The 24,483-nt window shown below is 47.9% G+C and overlaps 1 protein-coding gene across 2 annotated transcripts in view; it reads left to right on the top strand.

The window, feature by feature from the left end:
• The window catches only part of DTNBP1 (dystrobrevin binding protein 1), a 147,568-nt gene that overhangs the window by 115,628 nt on the left and 7,457 nt on the right, over positions 1 to 24,483 (top strand). For both annotated transcript variants that reach the window (XM_062187339.1, XM_062187340.1), the window contains one exon: positions 15,441 to 15,596. In XM_062187339.1, coding sequence (XP_062043323.1) covers positions 15,441 to 15,596 — 156 coding nt within the window. The remainder of the gene's footprint in view (positions 1 to 15,440; positions 15,597 to 24,483) is intronic.

Here is a 24,483-nt window from a genome sequence, read left to right as displayed (position 1 = left end):
AGTGACCTACAAGCCTCTGCTGTTTCCTCTTTTAAGATTTTTGTTTATTTGAAAGAGTTACAGAGAGAGCGAGAAGGAGAGACAGAGAGAGACTTTCTATCTACTGGTTCACTCCACAGACAGCCACACAGCCAAAGTTGAGCCAAGTGGAAACCAGGAGCCAGGAGCTGCATCCAGGTCTCCCACATGGGTACAGGGACCCAAGCATTGGGCTATCTTCTGCTGCTTTTCCCAGGCCATTAACAGGGAGATACATTGAAAGTAGAGCAGCCCGAATTGAAACCAGCACCCACATGGGATGCCGTCATCACAGGTGGCAGCTTAACCCCCTGCGCCACAGTGCCAGCTCCCTCTGTTGTTTTCTGGAATTCCTTCAGCCTTGGACTGAGGAATCATCTTTCAGACCTTCGAGTCTGTGTCTAAGGGATCCCCGTGGGTTTAGCACGGTTTAGAGATGGCAAGGTTGTCCGTTGCCAAGAGCACTGTTGTGAACCCCTTTGCACAAGAGGTAGAAGTGATGTCCTGGCACCCTTTATGCCACAGTGTTGCTCCTCACGCATCGCCTCTGGGATGTGGTGGGTCCTGCTCTCTGAGTGTGAAACAGGACAGATAATACACATATGTTTGCCACCACCCTGCATAGTAGGAAGTTTATGATCTAACGCCTTCAAAATGCTTCATCTTTATCTAGGACCTTGTGTGTCTGCTGAACAGGCAATGTTTCTAAGGCATTACAGACCGTCTCAGAAAGTAAACTCGATGTGTTTTACTTGCTTTTCAGGCTAGGGGTCTCTCAGGGGGTCAGCAGGTGCCCTCCTCTTCCACTCATGATGGCACAGGAAGACTCAGTGTGACAGACAAAGAGTCTGTCGGGCACAGACTAAACTTTCCTGAGCAGGTCTTTCCTGAGCGTTGTGCCTTGTCACTCCTCTCTTGCAATCATTAATTAACACATTTTGCAGTCACTCTGAGTTCCTGCTTTGTGCCAAGAATAGCGGAAGATCACGAAGCTCCCCAAGGAAGCAGCTCACTCTGCATTGGGTTGGTGGGTGGTCTCCGGTCCGTGGGGAGCTCGCGGACAGGCCCCTGCCCCGTCGCGGTTTTCAGAGCACAGTCAGTCTTTTAGGAATGGTAGCTCAGCTTCTGAGTTATCCTTTCTCGCCACACACAGGCATCTGTGTAGGCATTGCTGCCGTTTAACTGGGTACAGGAGGGAGGCTCTGGGCTGCCTGGCCTGTGTTGACAGAAACACGGGGCCTCTTACAGGCTGTGTGCTGTTTTCCAGAAATATCCTCTGTGGCCCTTCAGTCTTTGCCTACTCTGACTTTGTTGTCAACCCTGAGGAGAGGTTCATGGAGTCATTTTTGTGAATATGAATTTTAGAGAGTGATTCAGAGGCTTATTTATCATCGGAGGGTGATTTGTTATTTTTAGAAGGCTATTTTTAATGTTAGGAGTTTCTCTGCCAACAGTTCCCCAGACTTTGGCGCTGAAATGGATCTCGTTGAGTGCAGGTGTTTGGGGATGTGCACTGCACCGACCCTGCAAGCCACTGTGACGTCGTGGCCACTGCCTGCCCCTGTGCCCTGCTTCCACGGGTAGCCTTGATGGCTGCGCTGTGGGATTTCAGCACATCCTGGCCACGTTGCTGCTGTGTCCTGAATGGCCGTGCGCTTCACTGTACCTCAGACATCTGGCCCGCGGTGACCGCCCTCAGCAACTCTGCCACCAAGTGGCCAGTTGAAGGCCAGCCACCGTGCTGTCCCCTGCTCTTACCATTGGCATTTCCTGCACAGTCATCATTTTGTGGTTGTTGCGAGTACATTTGTCAGACTTGTGCTGAGTGCCAGCTCTGTGACTGTCACGAGAGCTGCCAAGCTGAAAGACACAGCATCTGCCCCCGAGGAACCTAGTGTCCCGTGGGGAGAAGGGCAGGCCTGGGGCAGCAGGGAAGGTGCACCAGTTGCACGGAGTGTGGAAGGAAAAGAGGCTGGCTCTTCCACATTTGCCAGGGAAGGAAGCAGTGAGCAGGGACACAGAGCGGAGCCCCCATCTCAGAGCCAGGGCACCCCCGGGGCCCGGGATGCAGGCTGCTGGCCGTGCTGGGAAGGCAGCTTCATAGGGTGCTTCCTGAATAGTGGGTTGGTTTCTCAGCTGTTCTTAGAAAAGTTCTCCCCAGACACGGGGCGTGGTCTTGACGGACGTTTGCGCTGGTGCAGAAAGCTCATCCCCATGACCCTGACGTCTGGTGTCTATTCCAGCTTCGCCAGGTCCTTTCCAGGTTGTTTTTACAGCTTCCTAGGTTAAGTAGTTTTGCCCTGTTTTTGCATTAAGTTCATGGAAACCCTTTATTTGTTTTGTTTCTTACCGTGTGTACATAAACTAATACTAAGGGTTGGCATCATGTTTTTTGCCTCCTTATACAACCACTGACATGCACGGAATGCTGTAAATCTCATAAAATCTGATGTGAATGGCATTTTATAAAGTTATTTGTATGGTGTCAATTTTGTTTTTCCTCATAGTATGTCAGCAAAAAAATAAATAAAATAAAATTCCTCTTAAAATTTTTCGCTGCCCACAAAAAGACAGGAAGAGCAGGAGGGAGGGTAAAGTCATCTCTGAACACATTGTGGTCCCTCTGTCTGCTCAGCACTGATGGCCTCTTGTGGGCCAAAAGCCCCTGCAGAGGCTCCCACCAGGGCAGCCGCGCGCACACACACACACACACACACTGTTCTGTTCTTCCAAATCATCTCTCTCTACCCATTTCCCCTACATTCACACAACAGTTAACCGGGAAGTGTTAGAGGAAAGCGAGCGTGGCAGACTCTTCTCTGTCTGAGAAGGAACGTGTCCCAACGTGGGAGAGCTCAGAACGTGTCGCCAGGGCAGCGCAGCACTCACACTTGTGCCCAGGCCACCCCCATGGGGCAGCTCCACTTGAGGGCTACCTCTTGCCATCCCTGCAGCCTTATCACCCCCCTGCCTGGGGGGCACAGCTCCTGTCTCTCCACAGGCAGCTGGCAGTGAGAAGAGACAAAGAGGTGGAAAAGGGAGAGGCAGAGGCAGCCTTCTGAATGGTAATGTATTCCTGTCACTCATTGATAAACCCAGCCTTCTGAATGCTGGTGTATTCCTGTCACTCATTGATAAACCCAGCCTTCTGAATGCTGGTGTATTCCTGTCACTCGTTGATAAACCCAGCCTTCTGAATGCTGGTGTATTCCTGTCACTCATTGATAAACCCAGCCTTCTGAATGCTGATGTATTCCTGTCACTCATTGATAAACCCAGCCTTCTGAATGCTGATGTATTCCTGTCACTCATTGATAAACCCAGCCTTCTGAATGCTGATGTATTCCTGTCACTCATTGATAAACCCAGCCTTCTGAATGCTGGTGTATTCCTGTCACTCATTGATAAACCCAGCCTTCTGAATGCTGGTGTATTCCTGTCACTCATTGATAAACCCAGCCTTCTGAATGCTGGTGTATTCCTGTCACTCATTGATAAACCCAGCCTTCTGAATGCTGGTGTATTCCTGTCACTCATTGATGATAAACCTGACAGCAGCTGGTAATTGTAGGTGATAACTCCCCGTTTCTAAACTATTTGTGGAAATAAAGAGGTTTCCAACAGGATCAGCTTTCCATCTGAGCACTGTCACTGACCATGTAGAGACGGACCGGTTTCACCTGGAGCCAGGAGGACATTGATAAATAGGAGCCTGTGCTCCAAAGCCTGTTGAGCTTCCTGTCCTACGTGGTGACTGTTGTGTGTTGCAGATACAGGCAACGTGTGTACATGTTGTGGGAGATTAAATTGAAGTGCTAGTTTTGATATCACACATTTTCTCAATAAATGGTGAGGAAGATTTCAAACTCGAAAGGTTTTGAGACCCATGGTCCCAGATTGTAATTTTTGGTTTACTTAATTTGAAATCTAGACAGCGAGTTGAAACCTCTCTAAAGGTGACTGTTTTAGTGTTCTCAGTGATGAAGTCCAAAGACGTAGAACACCTGCATGATCCTAATTAACGTTGAGGGTCATTGTGTGAGGTCTTAGGCATGAATTTGATTTCCTGGAGTTCCACAAAGGATCGTGGGGCCCAAGGTGTCTGTAGTTAGGTTGGCTCACCCTCACACAGGAGCAGGTCTGCAGGGGAAGTGGGACTGGCCAGGGACCAGAGGAGCCCTTGCCCAAACAGAGTAAAACGATTTGTCTCTCTAGCTTCGTTTCCAAAGCTTGCAGTGTGTTTGGATTCTAAAGTGTCCTGTTGAAATACAGGTGTCCCTGGGATACGGAACCAAAAAAAAAAAAAAATTGAATCTTGGCTCTGAAGAGTTAAAAGGATTTTTTTTAAAGGGTGCTTTAAAAAATTTATTTCTTTACTTGAAAGGCAGAAGTGGGGGGGTGGGGGGGGGCGGGGAAGGGCAGAAATTTCCCATCTGCTGGTTCATTCTCCAAATGCCCACGATACCCAGATCTGGGCCACGCCAAAGCCAGGAGCCAGAAACTGTCAGGTCTCCCAAGTGGGTGGCAGGGACCCGAGTACTTGAGCCGTCATCTGCTGCTTTCCTAGGCACTCGAACAGGAAACTGTATCAGAAACAGAGCGACTGGGAACCGATGTTCCAACATGGAATGCGGGCATCCCAAGCAGTGGGCTTAACCATCACACCAGGACACCCACCCCTGAAAGCCTCTTAACTTGTTAAAACTTTTCAGGGTTTGGTCTTGGTCCACAGCAAGCTGAGTATAAAATGCTGGGGGCAAAAAAAATGGATAATGCAGCTTGGCACCGGAGAGCCATCTCTGAGAGGGTGGGACCAAGGTGCTGAGGGCATCAGAGTCTGGAATTTGGTATTTCAGGTCCTCTTTAAAAAGAAGAAAGTCCTTTTTGTTTCCGTGGTAGAAATGCTCGTATTACAAGCCCTCAGACTTGGGGGCTTAGCATAAAATTGTGAGTGGTGTATTTACGGCTGCGTCTTGTTTCTCATCAGATTCTTGAGAAATCCTCTGATGCGTGTTTCTCCATTCTGAAGTGAGAGGTTGCTGTCAAAATTAATTTACAGTTGTCACATGGTCGCTAGTGCTCGCATGGATAAGACACTGAAATACAAGTTTGAGTAACAAATGATGAACTTTAGATCTCAAATGTTTTTCTCTCACGATTGAAAAAACAAATCACAAAACCTCTTCTGGATCATGCTCGATCACTCTTCCCCAGGCATTTGTCTTTGTTTTTAAATGAATGATGTATATTTATATTCAGATGTCCTGGTACTGCCCTCCCTCCTGTTCCCCGATCTGTTCCACATCTCTCTACATAAGCGTATGGCGTTAGGTTTGTGGATATGGCTCAAGGTGCTTTTATAAAACAGCAGCCAATCTGAGTCACTTTTGCCACAGACACAGAATTGCTTGACTGGGATACATCCCCACAACACACTGAAGCCGGACCCTCAGGTGCACGGTGTTTTGCCTGTTGTGCCCACATGTATCCTGTTGGCAGACAATGCCCTCCTCCTTCCAAATGTTAAGACATAAGAAGAACTTTGCTTTTTGTTTGTTTAAATATAGAATTTAGGAACAGAAAGTACCGAGCAGGTGTGGAGGCTGCGTGATTTCTCCATGTGGACATGTCATTTAATACAGACGAATTTATTTACGCACATAGCTCCTTTCTAGTCCTTTCGATTGTATCCTTAAGATATAGTTTCAGAAGTGGGATCTAGGTGGGTTTTCACCCATGGTGCGAACTTGCCCTTTTTTTTTAATGTATTCATTTATTTGAAAGGCAGAGTCGTCTTATTGCTTATGCTTATTTCACCTCCCTCTTGCTAGTGTCATATGTTGGCCAGTATGTGATACTGTGTTAGATATACATAGTAGATATAGTTATATAGGTACTATATAATAGACCAAAACTATGACTTCATTTTTAATAATACACAGGACTGAACGGTTTTTTTCCTTCTCTGAATTGTCCATTTTTTTCTATTGAAATGATTCTATTGGGAGTCTTATTTTTTTTCCCTAGAGTTTTGTTTTGCTTCCTACTTTAGTAGAAATATTAGTCTTTTGCCACTTGGTGGCAACTGTTTTCTTAATATGCATTTCCCTTTTGATTGTATTTTTAAAAAATATTCAGGAGTATTTGGGGCAGGTTTTGTGTGGCAGTGGGTTAAACCACCACTTGTATGCCATATTGGAGAGCTCGTTCAAGTTCCAGCTGCTCCTCTTCTGATCTGGCTTCCTGCCGATGCACACCTTGGAAGGCAGCAGGTGATGGCTCAAGGTTTTTTTGTTTGTTTTTTAAAATTTTATTTATTTATGTGAAGAGCTACAGAGAGGGGGAGAAACAGAGAGATTCCATCCACTGGTCCACTCACCAGATGGTCTCAGCGGCCAGGCCTGGGCCAGGCTGAATCTAAGATCCAGAAGCTTCATCCAGGTCTCCCACATGGGCAGCAGGGGCTCAAACACTTGGACCATCCTCTGCTGCCTTTCTTAGGCCACTAACAGGCAGCTGGACCAGAAGTAGAGCAGCCAGGACAGGCACCAACACCCATATGGGATGCTGGCTTACACCACAACACCAGCCACCTGGCTCAAGTTTTTGGATCCCTCCCACCCTTGTGGAGTGGGAGCTCCTGGCTCCTGGCTCCAAGCTGGCCCAGCCCTAGAGCTGTTGCAGGTATTTGGGGAGCCAACAATGGACTCTCTCTCTCTCTCTCTCTTTCTCTCTTTCTCATTCTGCCTTTCAGGTAAATGAAAAAAAAAAAAAAGATATTGAGGAGCTGGCATTATGGTGCAGCAGGTTAAGCCACTGCCTGCAAATCCAGAATCCCATTATCCGAGTGCTCTGGTTCAAGGCCTGGCTATTTCACTGCTGATCCAGTTCCCTGCTAATGTGCCTGGGAAAGCAGTGGATGAGGCCCCTGCCACCCACGTGGGAGATCCTGATGGAGATCTTGGCTCCTGTTGCAGCCATTTGGGGTGTGAACCAGCAGATGGAAGATCTCTGTCTTTGTCCCTCCCTCCCTCTCTCCCTTTCTCTCTCTCTCTCTCTTTCTGCCTTTCAAATAAATAAAATAAATCTTATGACAACAGAGTATTGAGTATTTAGTGTTCATGTTACATAGAATCTGTCAATATTTGCTGATCTCTTCAATAGCATGTAAGATCCCTGAGTTGAAAGATTCAATTTGGTTTAATTTGTTTTCTTTTGTCCTATTTCCGTTTTTGCATTCAACTCTTAATGCTTGTGAATTGACTTTCTAAATGGCCGAATAGTTGTCACAGTAGTGTTGCTACAGAATTCTTTATTTGCTCATCTGTCTGTGGCTCATGCTTCATTATGCCGGTTCAGGAGATGATTCACTTCAGGGATCTCGCCATCTCTCTCTGTTTTGTACAGTGTTAAAATTATTGTCTTACAAAGGAGTTCTAATATCTGACAAGGCTATGCTCCCTATTATAAAATGTGTTGTTCTTAATATATGATGAACTTCTGATTTCAGAATCACTAGGAAAATCTGAACAGCTTTCCATCCTTTTTCATACCCCATGGTCTTTGAGAGTGTGAAATAATTTCAGTATCTCTGTCAGACTCTGACAGGTAATAATTTCATTTGTTGTGTTAATTTCTGGAACATGTGTAATTTTAAATCAGTTATTCACTAAGGTGTTTGGCACATGTTTTGGGCATAGGTGCTACAAGTTTGCACATCTCTCAGCCTCTGTCAGCACACCCTGTTTTCCATGCTGGCTGTGTGTGTGTGTGTGTGTTTTCTTCCCTTCTCAAAGTTTGTATTTGCTAGAGTTTGTCTGTTAGTTTTAAATAGAAGTGTGATTTTATACATGCATGTCTGAATGGAGGCAGAGTGAGAGACTTCCTAAGGTGTGTCTGGAAACAGAGAGGACAAGAACCCTGCTGGTGAGGTCCTGAGTCAGGGGAGGGGCGGTAGTGGGTGCCGGAGAATGGGGGTTGGAGTGCTTGCACCCTGGGCTCATGCCTGCCACAGAGCTGACTACAGCGGGGCTGACCAAAGCAGGTGGCAGTTTATGGTTATGCATTTTAGTGGCTGCTAGAACTTTTCCTTTTTGGATGATTTCACAGGTGTTTTGAAGAGTTAAGAAGATGATATTTTTGTCATTTCCATGAATTGTGCTAGCATCCCATTTTATTTTTTTTCCCACTCTATAAATATTTGCATACTGGGTATACAGACGTATAGTTCATCCAGTGCAGTGTCCTCCGAGTCTGGTCCCAGGGCTGGCCTGGGCCTCACCTTGGTTAACAATGTGCGTTCTTTGACCCATAGCCCTCTAGGTGATGCTGGTGCTGCTACATGTGGAAAACCTATGGCCTTCTATGTCTGAGACCCATTTTCACCCAGAGACACAGCAGTTGGTTCACACTTTTTCTACAGTCTTTCATGCAGCATTTAAAAAAATGGAATTTGGGCAGGTGCCGTGGCTCTCTTGGCTAATCCTTCGCCTGCGGTGCCGGCACCCCGGGTTCTAATCCCGGGTACTAGTCCCGGTTGCCCCTCTTCCAGTCCAGCTCTCTGCTGTGGCCCGGGAGGGCAGTGGAGGATGGCTCAAGCGCTTGTTCCCTGCACCTGCATGGGAGACCAGGAGGAAGCACCTGGCTCCTGGCTTCGGATCGGCGCAGCGCCGGCCATAGCGGCCATTAGGGGAGTGAACCAACGGAGGGAAGACCTTTCTCTCTTTCTCCCACTGTCTATAACTCTCTGTCTCTCTCTCTCTCTCACTGTCTAACTCTGCCTGTTAAAAAAATCAAAATATCGAAATTTGTAGTGATCTAAGCTTGTCCCAGTTCTTTCCCAAGTTATTGTTAATGAATAGGCCAATACTGTAGGTTAAAATCAAGAAGGTATCAGATATGGCTTTAAAATTCTGTGAAATGTGGTTGTTGTCTGAATATCTGGAACACAAAGCTATTAACCTAGAGTTTTAATGTTGTGGCATGCACCCTATATTGGGGCCAATTTGTGCCCCTGCTTTTCCACTGCTGATCCTGCTAATGGCCTAGGAAGAGCAGCAAAAGATGGCTCAAGTACTTGGGCCCCTGCCAGCCGCCTGGGAGACCCAGAAGAAGCTCCTGGCTCCTGGCTTTGGCTTGGTTCAGCCCTGGCCATTGTGGCCATCTGGGGAGTGAATCAAAAGATAGAAGATCTATTTGTCTCTATCTGTATAACTCTGACTATCAAATAAATAAGTCTTTAGAAAAGTTTTTTTTAAATATTACCAAAAAAGGAGTATGGGGGAAGGGAGATGAGGCGAGGGAATGGGGTTGGGACCATTGAAGAATGGAGTACATGACAGACTCTTGGTTATGTTGTTTTGGTAAACATATTTTGTCTACATATCTCAGAATAGTTTTTGGATAGAATAGAACCACCCTTTTACAAAATACTTATTTTCAGGGCTGGCCCTGTGACTTAGTGGGTTAAGCCTCCACCTCTAGCGCAGCATACTATAACAGGTGCCGGTTCAAGTCTGCTGTTCCACTTCCCATCCAGCTCGCTACTGATGTGCATGGGAAAACAGCAGAAGATGACTCAAGTGCTTGCACCCCCGTACCTACTTGGGAGACCCAGATGAAGCTCCTGGCTCCTGTCTTTGGTCTGGTTCAGCCCTGGCCATTGTGGCTATTTGGCAAGTGAACCAGTGAATAGAAGATCTCTCTGTGTCTCTCCCTTTCCCTCTCTGTAACTCTGCCTTTCAAATAAGGAATAAAATCTTTAAAAACATTTTTAAAAAGACTTACTTTCATCTACTTGAAAGGCAGAGACAGAGAGGACTCCCCAAATGCCCACAACAGCTGGGTCTGGCCCAGGCCAAAGCCATGAGCCAGAAACTCCATGTGAGTCTCCCATGTGGGTGGCAGGGGCCCAAGCACTTGAGCTACTCCCACCTCCCAGGATGCATTAGCAGGAAGCTAGATTGAAAGTGGAGCAGCCAGGACTCAACCCAGCACTCAGATGTGGAATGGGGCCATCACAGGCAGAGGCTTAATCCGCTGTGCTGCAATGCTTGCCTTCTTTCAATCCAAATCCTTTTATCCACTGACTTGCCTATTGGTCCCCTGCAGGGAGTACAGCCTTCTTGGTACAAGCCCCCAAGCTTCCTGTTAAGCTCCCACTTTGAGCTCACGAACTGTGAACAGGTGACAAAGCCTCCCACCAAAGAGTGAGGCTGCTTCTCACTTCTCATTAATCTTAAAACTGTTCACTTCCACTCATTCTTTAAGCAATGAAATTACCAGGGAAATGAATGCAAAAATATATGCTCACGTTTTTGTTACTAATTAAATCTAATTCTCTTGAAATGTCATGGTCTTAATCCGAAATATATGCTCACGTTTTTGTTACTAATTAAATCTTATTCTCTTGAATTGTCATGGTCTTAAATTCCTTAATGCTAATCTGTTACCTGTTTACTAAAAAACAAACAGGATTTGGGATTACTCCTTCCTGTCCCAACCTAAAGTAAAAACAGAATCAGGAACTGGAAATGACCTTGTTTGCGTCATCCAGCCCCCTTCTTTTACCGATGGGACCTCTAAGGTCTGCAGGGCCGATGGTTTGCCCAGACCCAAGGCGTGCACAGCCCTGGAGCCATCAGAAGTCAGCAGAAATGCTGCATCCCGCCCATAGCAGCTGAGGTACATGGAGCATCCTCTGACTATTTTTGGCAAAGCTTCTCATATACACTGTGTGTCTGCAGCCTGTGTTTGGCTAATACTCCAGATACTTCAGGGTAGTTGATGGAAACGCATATACCAGAACCGTGTTTCCTGTGACAGGGATTCGGAAACAGCCCTTCCTTCGCTGCTCCTAGGGCCTCAGCTGGGAGTTGCTGTGCATTCTTTGTTGTGTAAACGTTACTCCTGCTGAAGGTCTGGATCCTGCCACTCTTCTAAACCACAGTGCTTTAGGTAAGGCTTAGCCTTTCTTAGCTGCATATAGGAGAAATTAGTGTGGTTGATGCTTGATAAATGTGTGTAGGGAGGCGTGTATGCTGGAGGGAGGGTAAAGAAACCTTCTGTAAAAAGTCACTTGACTTTCTTTTAAAAATGTATTAGCTTTAGTGTACACAGAATTCTCCAAGTACCAGTTTTGAGGAGCAAGGGCTCTGAACTACTTCAGAGTACTCAAAGAAATACTATATGCTGTAAGATAATTATGTCTCTTGGAAGCCAGTTATGGATGAAGGCTGGATTATAAAACTTGGGGAAGCTACAGAAGTAAACGGCACAGAAGTTGATATTTTAAAACTACAGCTTAAAAAGTTCCTATTCTTGGAAAATATTACTTGAAGGTATTTTTGTGGTCCAAATCTGAGACAGTTTATCCATTTGTTAAGGTAGAGGCAGGAGGTCGGGAAGATACAAAGCACATGAACATGCCTTATTGTGAAAGCTAATTTAAGGTAACTGTGAAGTGGTAAAGCTGCAGAGAGATGGGTCTTCAAGTTGGAAGGAAATCCTGTATATTTTGTTGTCTAACAAGTTCTCAGTTTCAGATTAAAGTTTTTCTGAAGTTAAATATGTTTTACTAAACCCAGATGTAGAGAAAAGTAGACCAGGAAGGGAAGTGGAAGCAGTCTCCAGTACTGTTTGAAACGGGCATTATCACAGACACTGCACAACGTGCCTGTTCTGAGGAAGGGAGGAGGAAGGAGGCAGTCTGCTGTGCAATTAGTAGGCCCCGCCGAGTGCTGCCTGGGTGCAGAGAACTGACCCGCTCACACGCTGACCGTGGGGTGTATGTGGAATGGCCACTCTGCAAAGCAGTGTGGTCAGCCTCTTCAGAACTGAACAGTAATATTACCCGAGGACTCAACAGTGGCACTCTTGGACATTTATCACAGAGAAGTGATTTGTTTTCAGGCAGGAACTCATAAACAAACATTTGTACAGACTTTATTTATAGTAGCCAGAAGTTGTAAACAACCCAGATGTCCTTCAGTGAATGAATGGCTCTCACACACACACACACACACACACACTCTCTCTCTCTCTCACACTCACACACTCACTCACTCTTTTCCCGACCCATAAAATAGTTAAAATGCTTTAAGAAAAAGAAAACACTCTTCTAAATAAGTTCAAATAATTAGAAGCATAGGAAAATTAGGAAGTCCCAATTTTTAAAATTTTGTCACAGTGACAGAATTTAGCATGGCCTTACAGTGGTCATGTGACTTCACAGCCTGCTAAGATGCTCGTTTACATTTAGAAATCCGTTTAAGGATGTACAAATTTCATAGGTCTTTCTTATCATGTGTATTTTAGTATCACAGAATTCTCTAACTCAGTATAAAGACATCTGATTAAAAATACATCAGTTACCAATGTAGAGGTTTATTCTTATTTTTATCTGCCTTGAATGAAAAAAGTATAATCCATTTATGTATTTTAGGGTTTTGGAGATTACTAGAATGTTTAGCCCTGTGTAAGTCCTTGTCATTCTCTTCACACTTCGGCTTGAAGAGGTTGCCCTCACTGTTGGCAGAGACGGGCCTGGCTCCCTCCACCACACAGCTCCCCCTGCTTCCTGCCGGCTTCGTAACAAAGCTTAGTTTGTCGAGAAGCTTGAAGGTGTTCCTGAGATGAGCTTGATGCAGTTTTGAAAAATGTTCATCCATCTCGTGCCCCTCACACAGGTTGTCAGCTCCGTCTGTAGTCACTAGTGCAGGCCCTGAGGGACGGACTTCTCGGCCCAGGGCCTCACAGAGCCCATGCCCTCGTGGCTGCCATCTGGGGCCACTCTCAGCTGCCAGATGCCACATGCCTACCCTGCCTCGCGGCTTCCCCATTGTCAAAGCTGGCAACAGAAAATGACCTTGTATCGAGTCCCTCCCTCGCCCCTCAGAGAGCCTGGTTAGGGCAGCTCCCCACGGTGAAGTCGGCTGTGCTGTGGGGCCTCCGCTGTCACAGCCTGGGCTGTGCGGGCGCAGAGCTCTGAGGCCTGTCCTGCCCTCATGCCCCAGGCGCTGCAGAGTGATGAGCGCTAGCAAACGTCGACAGAACCCTGACCGGTGCCGGTGCCGGGTGCACAGTGGTGAGCGCTGTCTGGCCGATTCTGGTTTTCCTTTTCTCGGTGCTCGCCGTGACTAAGGGTTAAAGCCACAGGAAAGGCCAGCGCCGTGGCTCAACAGGCTAATCCTCTGCCTGCGGCACCGGCTCACCGGGTTCTAGTCCCGGTCGGGCACCGATTCTGTCCCGGTTGCCCCTCTTCCAGGCCAGCTCTCTGCTATGGCCTGGGAGTGCAGTGGAGGATGGCCCAAGTGCTTGGGCCCTGCACCCCATGGGAGACCAGGAGAAGCACCTGGCTCCTGCCTTCGGATCAGTGCAATGCGCCGGCTGCAGCGCACCGGCCACGGCGGCCATTGGAGGGTGAACCACTGGTAAAGGAAGACTTTTCTCTCTGTCTCTCACTGTCCACTCTGCCTGTCAAAAAAAAAGCCTCAGGAAAGATCAATCGGCTAGTGAACTTCGGCTTCTTGTGTCAGTAGTCCTTGCTGACCATTACCGACTTGGGCCTACGGTGGAGGACTCTGCTCACTTTAATTATCGTGTTCTTTCGCAATATTTTGTGGAAGTTTCATATCAATGTTGGGTTCATGTTTCTATGCCAAATTTTCAGATAAGATGGATTAGCTGACTTAGGTTACCTGGTCAATAAATTGCAAAGCCAAAGCTAGACATTTTCTAATATAGGTGATTGCTTTTTATCCCCATTTTTTTAATTGTGGTAAAATGCACATAACATAAAATGCACCATATTAACCATTTACATGTTTCCAGTGTAGTGACATTAAGTACATTCATAATGTTGCATGATCATCACCACCATCCATCTCCAAGATGCCTTTCATCTTACAGAACCCAGACTCCGGGGCTACCCACATCCCACATCGGAGCACTGTTTCAGGTCCTGGCTGCTCTGCTTTCCATGTAGCTCCTCGCTAATGTGTCTGGGAGGCAGTAGATCCCTGCCACCCCAGTGGGAGACCAAGATGGACTTCAGGGTGGGGGCCCCAGCTCTCAGGGGCATTCTGGGGAATGAACCAGCAGATGGAAGATATCCCTCACCCCCACCTCCGCCCTTTAAATAAATAAATAAAAATAAAAATCTAAGGGGAAAAATGCCGACGACACTACCTGTGACATCTGCATCCCGATTGGAGTTGCCTGGGTTAAAGTCTCAGCTCCACTTCCAATTCCAGCTTCTTGCCGATGTGCACCCAGGGAAGCAGTGGATGGTGGCTCAAGTAATTTGGTCCCTGCTGCCCATGTGGAAGATGTAGATTGGGTTCTTGTCTCTTGGCTTCAGGCTGGCCTACCCACCTGTTGCAGGCATTTGGGGAGTGAACCAGTAGGTGAAAGATTTCTCTTTTTTCTCCTCTGTGAGTGTGTCTGCCTTTCAAGTAGATAAAAAATAAATAAATAATATAGTTCTTTTTAAAAAAAAAATTGAAACTTCAGACCCCTTAAACATCAACTCTCCTTGTCCCCTCCCCCAACCCCAGACTGTCTGAATTTGCCTGCGCTGGGTCCTCCCTCATATAAGCAGAATCACACAGGACTTGTATTTCCCCCCAAGGGAATTTTAGGATGCATCTCCTTTTTAAAAAATATTTATTTATTTGAAAGAGATGGAGAGGCAGAGGGAGAAAGGAAGAAAAGAAAGAAATCTGCTGGTTTATTCCCCAGATGGCCACAGCAGCCAGGGGCCCAAGCACTTGAGCCATCCTCTGCTACCTTCCCAGGACTTTGACAGGCAGCTGCATTGGAAGTGAGCAGCTGGCACCAGAACAGGTGCCCTATGGTATGCCAGCACCGCAGGTGGTAGCTTTACCCACTGCACCACAGCGCCGGCCCCTAGATGACTTCTCTTACCACAGTGTCCTCAGCTGTAGCATGCGTAAGGATTTCTTTCCCTTTCAGGGCTACATAATGTTCCATGCTCAGCATTTACTGAGTGCTCACTGTGCCTGGCACTGAGCTGGGGGACAGAACATTAAAAGGAGTATTATGTAGTCCCAGTGCCCAGAACCCCAAGTCTTTTCCTGCTGTACTGAAACCTGTAAGTCAGCTGCAGACGTGTGAGTGCCGGGGTGTGGGGGCAGATTGCTCCTGGGCCAGCTGCGGGGTTCCTGGGGAGCTGCTTCTGGAGGGTGAGCCACTGGGTGTCACACAGCAGTGGGGGATGCAGGTGGGAGGACCCCCAGCCCAGGGGCAGGCACAGCGAAGGTGTGGCCCTGAGGGCCCTGGAACAGTGACAGGAAGAAGTACGGCAGGTGTGAGCAGGGGGCAGCCCAGGCTCGTCAGAGGGTGGGCGCGCCATTTTCCCTCAGCCCCTTTGCAGATCCTAACCCTGTCATTCGCTTTCCTAGCTGAACTGGATGCAGAGCACACGCGGAAGGTCCTGGACATGGAGCACGCCCAGCAGACGAGGCTGAAGGAGCGGCAGAAGTTCTTTGAGGAAGCCTTCCAGCAGGACATGGAGCAGTACCTGTCCACGGGGCACCTGCACATCGCAGAGCGCCGGGGTGAGCCGGGGCGGGCCCAGCATCCACAGTGTGCACGCTGCCCTGCCTTGGTCTTTGCTTTGTCTCACTGTAGTTCCAGGCTCTAGCTGAAGACCCTTTAAAAAAAAAAAAAAAAAAAACACTCCATTTTAAAATTACAAATTTTGTTACAGAAAACTTGGAAAAAAAATTTTTAGTAAGAAAGATGAAAGACATTCCCCGTAAGGTAATCCCTTCTGTCAGAACACAGGCTGACTCCTGACCCCTGTTCCTGTGCCAGCATGGTTTTTCCAGCCTGTGTGCATGAGTTTGCTTATTCCACTGTCGCCAACACAGTAAGAGGGGCCTTCAGAGATTTTTAGAAGATGGAATTGAAAAAGATGAGCTTAGGGGCTGGCACTGTGCCATAGTGGACCAAGCCTACTTGCAGCGCTGGCATCCTATATGGATGCTGGTTCTAGTCCCGACTGCTCCTCTTCTGATCCAGAGCCCTCCTTTGGCCTGGGAAAGCAGTAGAAGGTGGCCCAAGTTCTTGGCCTCTGCACCTGTGTGGGAGACCCGGGAGAAGCTCCTGGCTCCTGGCTCTGGGGAGTGGAACAGCCGATGGAAGACCTTTCTCTCTGTCTCTAACTCTGCCTCTCAAATAAATAAATAAATCTTTACAAAAAAGATAGGCTTATTTTGGTACAAAAATGTTGAGGTCCATGCATATAAAGGATTTTCAAAAAAGTTTGTGAAAAATGCGCGGATTTCAAAGTTTTTTGCACCAGAATAAACCCCATTTTCCCACAAACTTTTGAAAGGCCCCTCAAATACACACAGCTTTGAATCTGATGTTTCCTGATAATGTGTGGGGCTCCCTCCCTGGCAGTGGTTTTAAGGCTGTGTCTTCTCTCTCAAGACGTATCCTAATGGATATCCCTCACCGTCTGTGGGGAGATTTGGTTCCAGGACCAGAGTCCACAGGGACTCGAGCCCCTCCCATGTTGTCCTGCATGCTTGAACTCATCTCTAGATGAAGTACTGTGGGAAGAGTCGCTGCCCCGTATTGTTTAGGGAGTAGGCAAGGGAGGAATCTGCAGGTGCTCAGTGCAGACGCAGCTGCCCCAGGCCTCAGGGCCGGCTCGGCACATGTGGAGCTGCAGACCCAGAGGGGCAGCTGAACACTTAGCCCCTTCCCCTCTGTGATGGTGCTGTGAGGAGCATCTTGGTGCAGAAATGAGCAGACGACAACGGACTCCCTCCTCTGGCCTCTCCTTCCAAGGAGCCGGCTGCCGGAGGAGGAGCAGCCAGCGTGGGCGGAGCGGCAGTGTCGGGCTGTGCTGTTGGCTTACTCCCCACACCCTGCGGGCTGGGAGCAGGACCCAGGACAGGGCTCCCCATTTCCCTGCCCTCCTGTACTCGTGGGCATCCTGTCACCTCCCAGAAAGCCCCTCCCCGAACCTGTCCTTGTCCCTTTCCCTGGCTCACTGGGCCCCCACACTCGCCCGTGTGTCTCTCATCCTTGCTGTGTTCCTTCCATGTTGTCTGATTCCATGTCCTTTCCCAGGAGAAGGCAAGGAAGGGGATAATGCAGAGAAAGCAGATGAACGGCTGTATAGCGGATGCAGTCGGTACCCTGGAGGATGCTCGCGTAGCCCCGGGTGCATAGCTCAGAGTGGAAGGTGGATGTCTGGGCATCAAGTCAGCTTCTGGCCTTCTGCAGCCTGCTGATCTGAGTCCGCCTCCACCTGGCGGAGTCAGGCTGGGGGTCTCTGGGGCCGGCAGCTGCAGTTTCTGAGTTAGTCAGGTGAGTCCAAAATGCCACGTAGAGAGCGGTGTCCCTGTGCCTTGGGGAGGAATGGCGGTTTGCTGCAGGGACAGGGACTTCCATCCTGTTTGGGGCAGGAGCTAAGACAGACACCGCCCTAGGTGGGCCGACGTAACAGGATGCCGTGCGCAGGGTGACCGAGGCCCTGGTGCCTGAGGCTGAGCTCAGGGTGTCAGCGTGGTGTGGGTGTCTGGAGAGGGCCTTTCCTGGCTGCAGGTGGCTGCCTGACAGTGTCCTCACACGGCCGGAGGGGCTGGGGCTCTGTGCTGTCTCCCTCGCAAGAGTCGGGTGCGTGTCCTTGGCTAACATCCACCGCCTCCCACAGGGCCCACCTCCACACAGCCTCGTGCTGAGGCCTCGGGCACCAGCAGCGAGTTTTGAGGGACACAGACATGCAGTGCCCAGGGTCGCATGTGCCTCGCCAGCCTATAGATCGGAGTGCCATGACACACCACGCCACCTTGCGTGCAGGAGACGGCAGGGGACGGGGGTGCTCGGCCACCCAGCTGTGTTCAGCTTCACGCAGGGCCACAGGCAGCACACAGGATCGGAGTGCCATCCTCACAGGGAGGCGCACGGACCTGCAGGGCCGAGTCCTCTGTCAGGCGAGCCCTGGAGGCAGGGCTGGGCCGTGCGCTGTGGGAGACTCCTCCTTGAGGCTGCTAGGGCAGAGGCGCGCCGGGGATCCTTGTCAGCCAGCCACCGTTCAGCTTTGTGGTTTGGAGCATCTCAAGAGTAGTTTTCTTCAAGTTTCAACAAAGCGTTTGGCTCATTAAGGTAAGAAAAAGAGGCAGGAGCCTGCTGCCACTGTCTGTGGCTTGAAACGTTGAAAGCAGAGGCCTCACCCAGAGCTTTCGGCTTCAGTGGGAGCGGGGGGACGTGCACACACAGTCACCAGGCCTCCCCACGAGCCGCTCGCAGCCACCCTGGCGCTCAGCCCAAGTCTCCCCTTCTGAAAGGGGCGTCTTCCTCCCCCGGGGGGAGTTCAGTTTGGCAGACCCCCACAGTAAAGCTGTGAACTCACCCCCTAACTCCGAAACAGCAGCCAGAGTACCTCTCACCTGCAGGAGCATCAGCTGTTAGTGAGGACAGGCCCAAGGGAAGTTCTGCCCCGCAAGGGTGAGGACACGGCTGTGGCCACAGAACAGGGGGCACAGCTCGAGGGGAGCAGAGGCACTGCCGGACGCCAGCCTGGCACAGGGGTGACAGCCTGCCACCCACAGAGGGCTCGGCGCTGCCAACCCAGAGTCCGGTGCTCCGTGAGACCCTGGCCCAGGCTTGTTCTCCTGTGGGACGTCTCTCCCGTTTTCTCAGGAAAGCGTTTGTTTATTGCGTTCATTTTATGCTGAGTATGAGAGTAGGTCCCAACAGAGCATTATGACCGTGGAGACGCCTTGCTCTGTACCTGTGTTCTCTGGCTCCCTGTGTCCCTAGAACTGTGTGTCAGGCTCCTCCAGGTCTCTGCTGAACTGGTGGCTCAGCCAGGCTGAACCCTTGGGAGCCAGGGCTGCCCCTGTGCCCCAGAGATGGACTGGCTTTGGATGCTCCACAGTTACCCAGGGCCTGGGAGGAGAATGAGGAGGTGGGGGCCAGAGTCAGCGGTCCAGTTAGACAAGATAGAAATAACGGGCAAAAAGGCACCTGCACTGACAGGCACAGACTGTCTGAAGGTACCTTCCAGAATGCAGAACATCTGAAGACATGGTTGCCAGCTAACGATTTTAACCTGGTATGATTATCTCCCAGAAGGGTTGTATTTAGAACGTGGAGAAGTACTGTGAACTTTTAGTTTGGAAGTGTTTTAAATATCCAGTGAAGTAGTGACAGTAATGCAACATATTCACTCTCCCGGATTGCACCTGTTAACTTTGTATTTGCTTCAGATCTTTAAACGGTGTCCTGCACTATTCCAGGCACACAGAGGCGTCAGGGCCATAAAAGCCCACGTCTCTGTCCTCCAGCTCAGAAGCAAACCATGCGCAGCCACAGGCCCCTTCTCACCCCCACAGCAGCCCTCCTGAAATGCTGCCTTTGCACACGTGCACGCACACGTCCCCAGAAGTGAGCAGGCGCTCAGTCTGCTCCACAGCCTTCCGGCCACACACAAGTGCACCTTTGCGAAGCACCCACACCCGCACGTTCATCCCTGACGTGCTCATTACAGTCTCCCGTATATTTCCATTGGATGAATATACTATGATTTATTCATCATGGCGTTGATGGATATTCTGGTAGTTTCCTTTGACTGTAAGCAGTGCTGGGGGCTGGCGCTGTCACACAGCAGATTAAAGCCCTGGCCTAAAGCGCCAGCATCCCATAAGGGCACTGATTTTAGTCCCGGCTGCTCCACTTCCCATCCAGCTCTCTGCTATGGCCTGGGAAAGCAGTAGAAGATGGCCCAAGTCCTTGGGCCCCTGCACCCACGTGGGAGACCCGGAGGAGGCTCCTGGCTCCTGGCTCCAGATCGGCGCAGCTCCATTGGTTGCAGCCATCTGGGGAATGAACCAGTGGATGGAAGACCTCTCTGTCTGTCTCTACCTCTGTAACTCTGTCTTTCAAATTAATAAATCTTTTTTAAAAAAAAAAAAGAAACAAGACAAGACTGTAAGCAGTGCTGGTGTGCGCTGGCATTCTGTATCTGAACACACATCTGAGAGTTGCTGGAGGGAGGCCTCGCATGCCCCAGGGGGCTGCTCACACAGGGACTGGGGCCCAGGGCGTCTGGCAGTGTGATCTGGGGTGGGGCCCAAGCATCTGCCATGTCAGCAGGTCCTGGGTGATACTGAGGCGGCTGGCCTGGGGGACACACCAAGAACCTCTTCTTTAGGACAGCCACTGGTCAGATGACACGTGTGTCCTTCATTACTGCTCATGACGTGCAAGTCTGCTGGCCATCTGCAGGGCTCCTGTGACATGTGTCTAGTTTCACGGGAGGCTGGCATGTTGCTTGTCTCACAGTCTCCTAGTCCTGTGTGCGTGTTCTGACGACGTCTTTGCCAACACTTGGTAGTGTAAGATCTTAAATGTTTTTGTCTGTTTGGGTTTTAATGTCCTTGGTAGCTCATTTTCTGCTTGTCGCCCTTGATTGATTTTTGCTGGTATGTATTGATCATTGCTGAGTATATCTGACGTCGGTAACTTCTTTTCAGCATTTGGCATCTCATTACGTATTCGAGGTGGTCTTTGCTGGGTTTGTTTTTAAGGTCATTGGGTTTATCCATTTTATTGTTTACGATTTGTGCTTCCATGTCAAGAAATCCTTCGCTTGAAATCATAGGACATCGAGCTGTGTTGTATTCTGAGAGTCTGCGTGGCACTGCAGCCACGGCCAGGTGATGTGTCCTGGGGCAGGGGTGCACGTTCCTGTTTCCCACAGAGGTAGCAGTCTGTCTTCCCTCCAGGATCGCCTTCTGTCTCCAAGTCTTCCTCCCTCCGAGACATTCCGAGGCTGTTGTCAGTTCCGTTCTCCTGGTGTCTGTCCCAGACTGAAATCCACGCTGCCTTGCTCCTCTGGCCACGGTTCTCGGCTGGGGACACCGTGCCGTGGCTGTGGTAAGGGCGTGCTCCTGACATCCAGTGAACAGTGGCCGGGGACACAGGACAGCGGCAGCAGGAGTGACCTGGCCTGAGTGTCCGCCGAGGCTCGCTGCCTGCTGGAGCCGCTGCCCTGCCTCTCCCTCTGTCTCCCAGCCTGCATTCTGTCTTCTTCAGACTTGCAACAGCTGTTTTTGGCTCTTTGTGCTTTTGGTACACGTGTAAGTGTGTAAATGTCAAGCTTTCAAGGTCTTCGTCCAGAGTTTGAAATCAGCCGCATTGAGTTTTTAGATTGAGGGAGAGTCGGCCTCGTAGGGCACCGGCTGGTTCCGTGAGTGCGCTTCACTCAAGGTTCATTTCTTTTTTTTTTTTTTTTTTAACTTTTATTTAATGAATATAAATTTCCAGTGTACAGCTTATGGATTACAATGGCTTCCCCCCCCCCCATAACTTCCCTCCCACCCGCAACCCTCCCCTCTCCCGCTCCCTTTCCCCTTCCATTTGCATCAAGATTCATTTTCAATTCTCTTTATATACAGAAGATCAATTTAGTATAAAGATTTCAACAGTTTGCACCCACATAGAAACACAAAGTGAAACATACTGTTTGAGTACTAGTTATAGCATTAAATCACAATGTACAGCACATTAAGGACAGAGATCCCACATGAGGAGCAAGTGCACAGTGGCTCCTGTTGTTGACCCAACAAATTGACACTCTAGTTTATGGCGCCAGTAACCATCCTAGGCTGTCGTCATGAGTTGCCAAGGCTATGGAAGCCTTCCAAGTTTGCCAACTCTGATCATATTTAGACAAGGTCATAAAAGACAGAGTGAGGATAGTAACCAATGATCCTAAGAGTGGCATTTATCAGGTCTGAACAATTATACAGCACTAAGTGGGGAAGAGGACCATCAGTACACACAGGTTGGGAGTAGAGCCATTGGTGGTAGAGTAGAGGTTATGATTACAAAGGAATGAGGCCCAAGTGCACTAGACAGGGCCTAGAACAAAGGACAGAGTCATTATTAGAGGAGCTAAGAAAGGTGCTGTCTAAGCTACAATTAAGTTTTCTGATTGAGAGGCAAATAGAACCTGATAGAAGGGGCTTGATAATAATCTGGTGGGCTTTAGGCCTTGTAAATTCAGAGGCCCAGATCTATCTATCTCTTCACATGGGGTATATCCTAAGGGAGGTGTGAACCTCCTAGGGGAAGGCACTCTGTTGACTTTCATTACTTGGCTGGCCTGGGAGGAGAGCTAGCCAGGTAAAGTCAGGGGGCATCTCTAACAAGAAATTTACAGTTCTGCCTGCAATGTTGCTGACCCTACTTGACCGTCCCCTCAGCTGCAGTGGTCACTTTGGAAGTTGGGCTGAGTGAAGGGCTTTTCAGCTTAGAGCCAATAAGATCTGTGGCTCTGACCTGGGCATCCTTCGACTCCAGGGCAGGTCCATTTCCAGTGATCCAACTCTTGGCAGAGCTGCCAGGGCTCTTCACAAGCTGACTTCTGCTGAAGCCCAGGCTTACCACATTGAAAGCCACTGCAGTGGACTGGCCTGTTGGGTCTCCTTGAGGGCAGATCACTGTACAGATCAGCCATTAATAGGCCTGCCACCCATTGCTTCTGATGCCTAGCTTTCTTTTCCTCCTGGTTTGTGTTAAAGCAGACCAGAGGATGCAGGTCAAGGGAGTGCCCGTGTCCCATCTCGAATCTTCGGTGGCCTGAACTACAAGTCTATAGTCACAGGCATGTTCTGTAGTAGTTTTTCTAAGGTAGACAATGCCCATGAGGAAAATTATATTCTCACTTTAAAACTTTCTTTCCCTTTGGTCTGAAAGGGAGGTTTTTTCTACTTACTGTATACTTCGCTGATGGCGAAGTGAATCTAGCTATGAGATTATTATTTGAGTTCTTATTTTGGCTATGCTATTGCAGAAAAATGTTAGCCATCTCTTTTATAAGGTCTAAAGATTAAATTGTGCATCCTACAGATTCCTTCATAATAGAATTAGTTTCCTACCTTGAAGAGAATAGAGAAATGAAAGAACAAGTTGGGCTTAGAATAGAGAAATGAGGGAGCAAGTCCTAGATGGCTTGCTGACAATAGCAATATCACATGAATACTTAGCAAACCGTTTCAACCATTAGATAACAACTTAAGAAAACATTTACCAGAAGGTCCAATGCCTTCTATAAATTTTAAGAATCATGTATTTGAAAACACCTCTTAAATATCTAACATGGTGTAGTTTGTTTAGCCAGTAAACTTAAGCACAACCATCTAAAATGTTTTTAGTTTCTTTCTACCAACAAGTCTAAAACATATGATACACAGATTCAGGTCCCACAAATTAAAATGTATCTTTGATTGATTTTAGCAGCTTAAATTTATGGACAATCTTATCTATAAGCCATTTAAAATAAAACTCTTAATAAAATTTCCCCATGTGGACATACAATATGTACACACATATAATATAGCATAATAGACCAATATAGCAATTTTAATAATAGCTTTTAAAATCTTTAACTCTTTTTGTAGATTGCCAATTGATTTGAATTGCTTTTTGTTTTTAGTAACCTCAGTTAACCATACTTACTCTCAGTTGGTACTGTTAATACATTATTGGCTTCATCTGTTTACAGAGCCATCCCAAAGTACTGAATACAATAAAAGTGGCTGGAAAAAGTCCATAGGAACCTATAGGGGGACAGCTAAACACAGAACCAACAACGCTTTAGTTTTATGAGCAGCAGATCATATATAACTGTGGATGACAAAAGACTTTAAGTCGCCATGTTTAAAATTATAAACTCAGCAACCAACAAGAGGCACTTGCTTACTTCACAGTATTTTTGAAAGCACCTGTAGGATTTTACAAGTATTTAACCCTTTAAGCCTCTGGGGCTTTCTCATTAAGATAACTATCATGTCTAGTAACACAAGATCATTAGACTTTTTAATTCTCAAACATTTGTATTAATAGCATTTTCCATTATAGAAACTTAAAGTCTGGTACCACATCACATCTTGACAGTACTTCTAATATACTCCAAATAGACTGATTAGTTGGTGTCTCTATAAGATGAGAGACATAGGTCCTTCGATTTTTTCAGTTGGGCCCAAACTGGAAAAACCAAAGTCCAGGATTTACTGGAAATTTTAGAGACCAGATTGTTTGAAACTTTGATTTTTTGAATGCCTGTCAAGAATGCCAAGAAGGCTCAAAATCCAAAATATCTGGTTGAAATAAGATTTCTTAAAATCATGACATAACATAGACCAAGTTTGATCATTGTTACAAGGTGATTATTCAAATTTTTGAAAAAAGCACATATTTAAATAACCCATAGCTCTTAATAAAAATTCAGCTGTTTTTGAACAATTAGAATTTAACAGACATCAAGAGAACATAATAGATTACTTTAACACATTGCTTTAACAGAGCATCAGAGTTTAATTCTATGTCAAAGAGAAATTGAGCTTCCTGTGATCTTTTGCTGTGAGGTTTCCTTCCTTTACCTTCTTTCAAATTGGTGACCATGTTTCTGTGTTTCTG

The sequence above is a fragment of the Lepus europaeus genome, chromosome 3 (assembly GCF_033115175.1).
Source record: "Lepus europaeus isolate LE1 chromosome 3, mLepTim1.pri, whole genome shotgun sequence".
NCBI classification, from domain to species: Eukaryota; Metazoa; Chordata; class Mammalia; order Lagomorpha; family Leporidae; genus Lepus; species Lepus europaeus.
The sequence above is the reverse complement of the archived record's forward strand: the minus strand, read 5'-3'. Positions and strand labels throughout refer to the sequence as shown.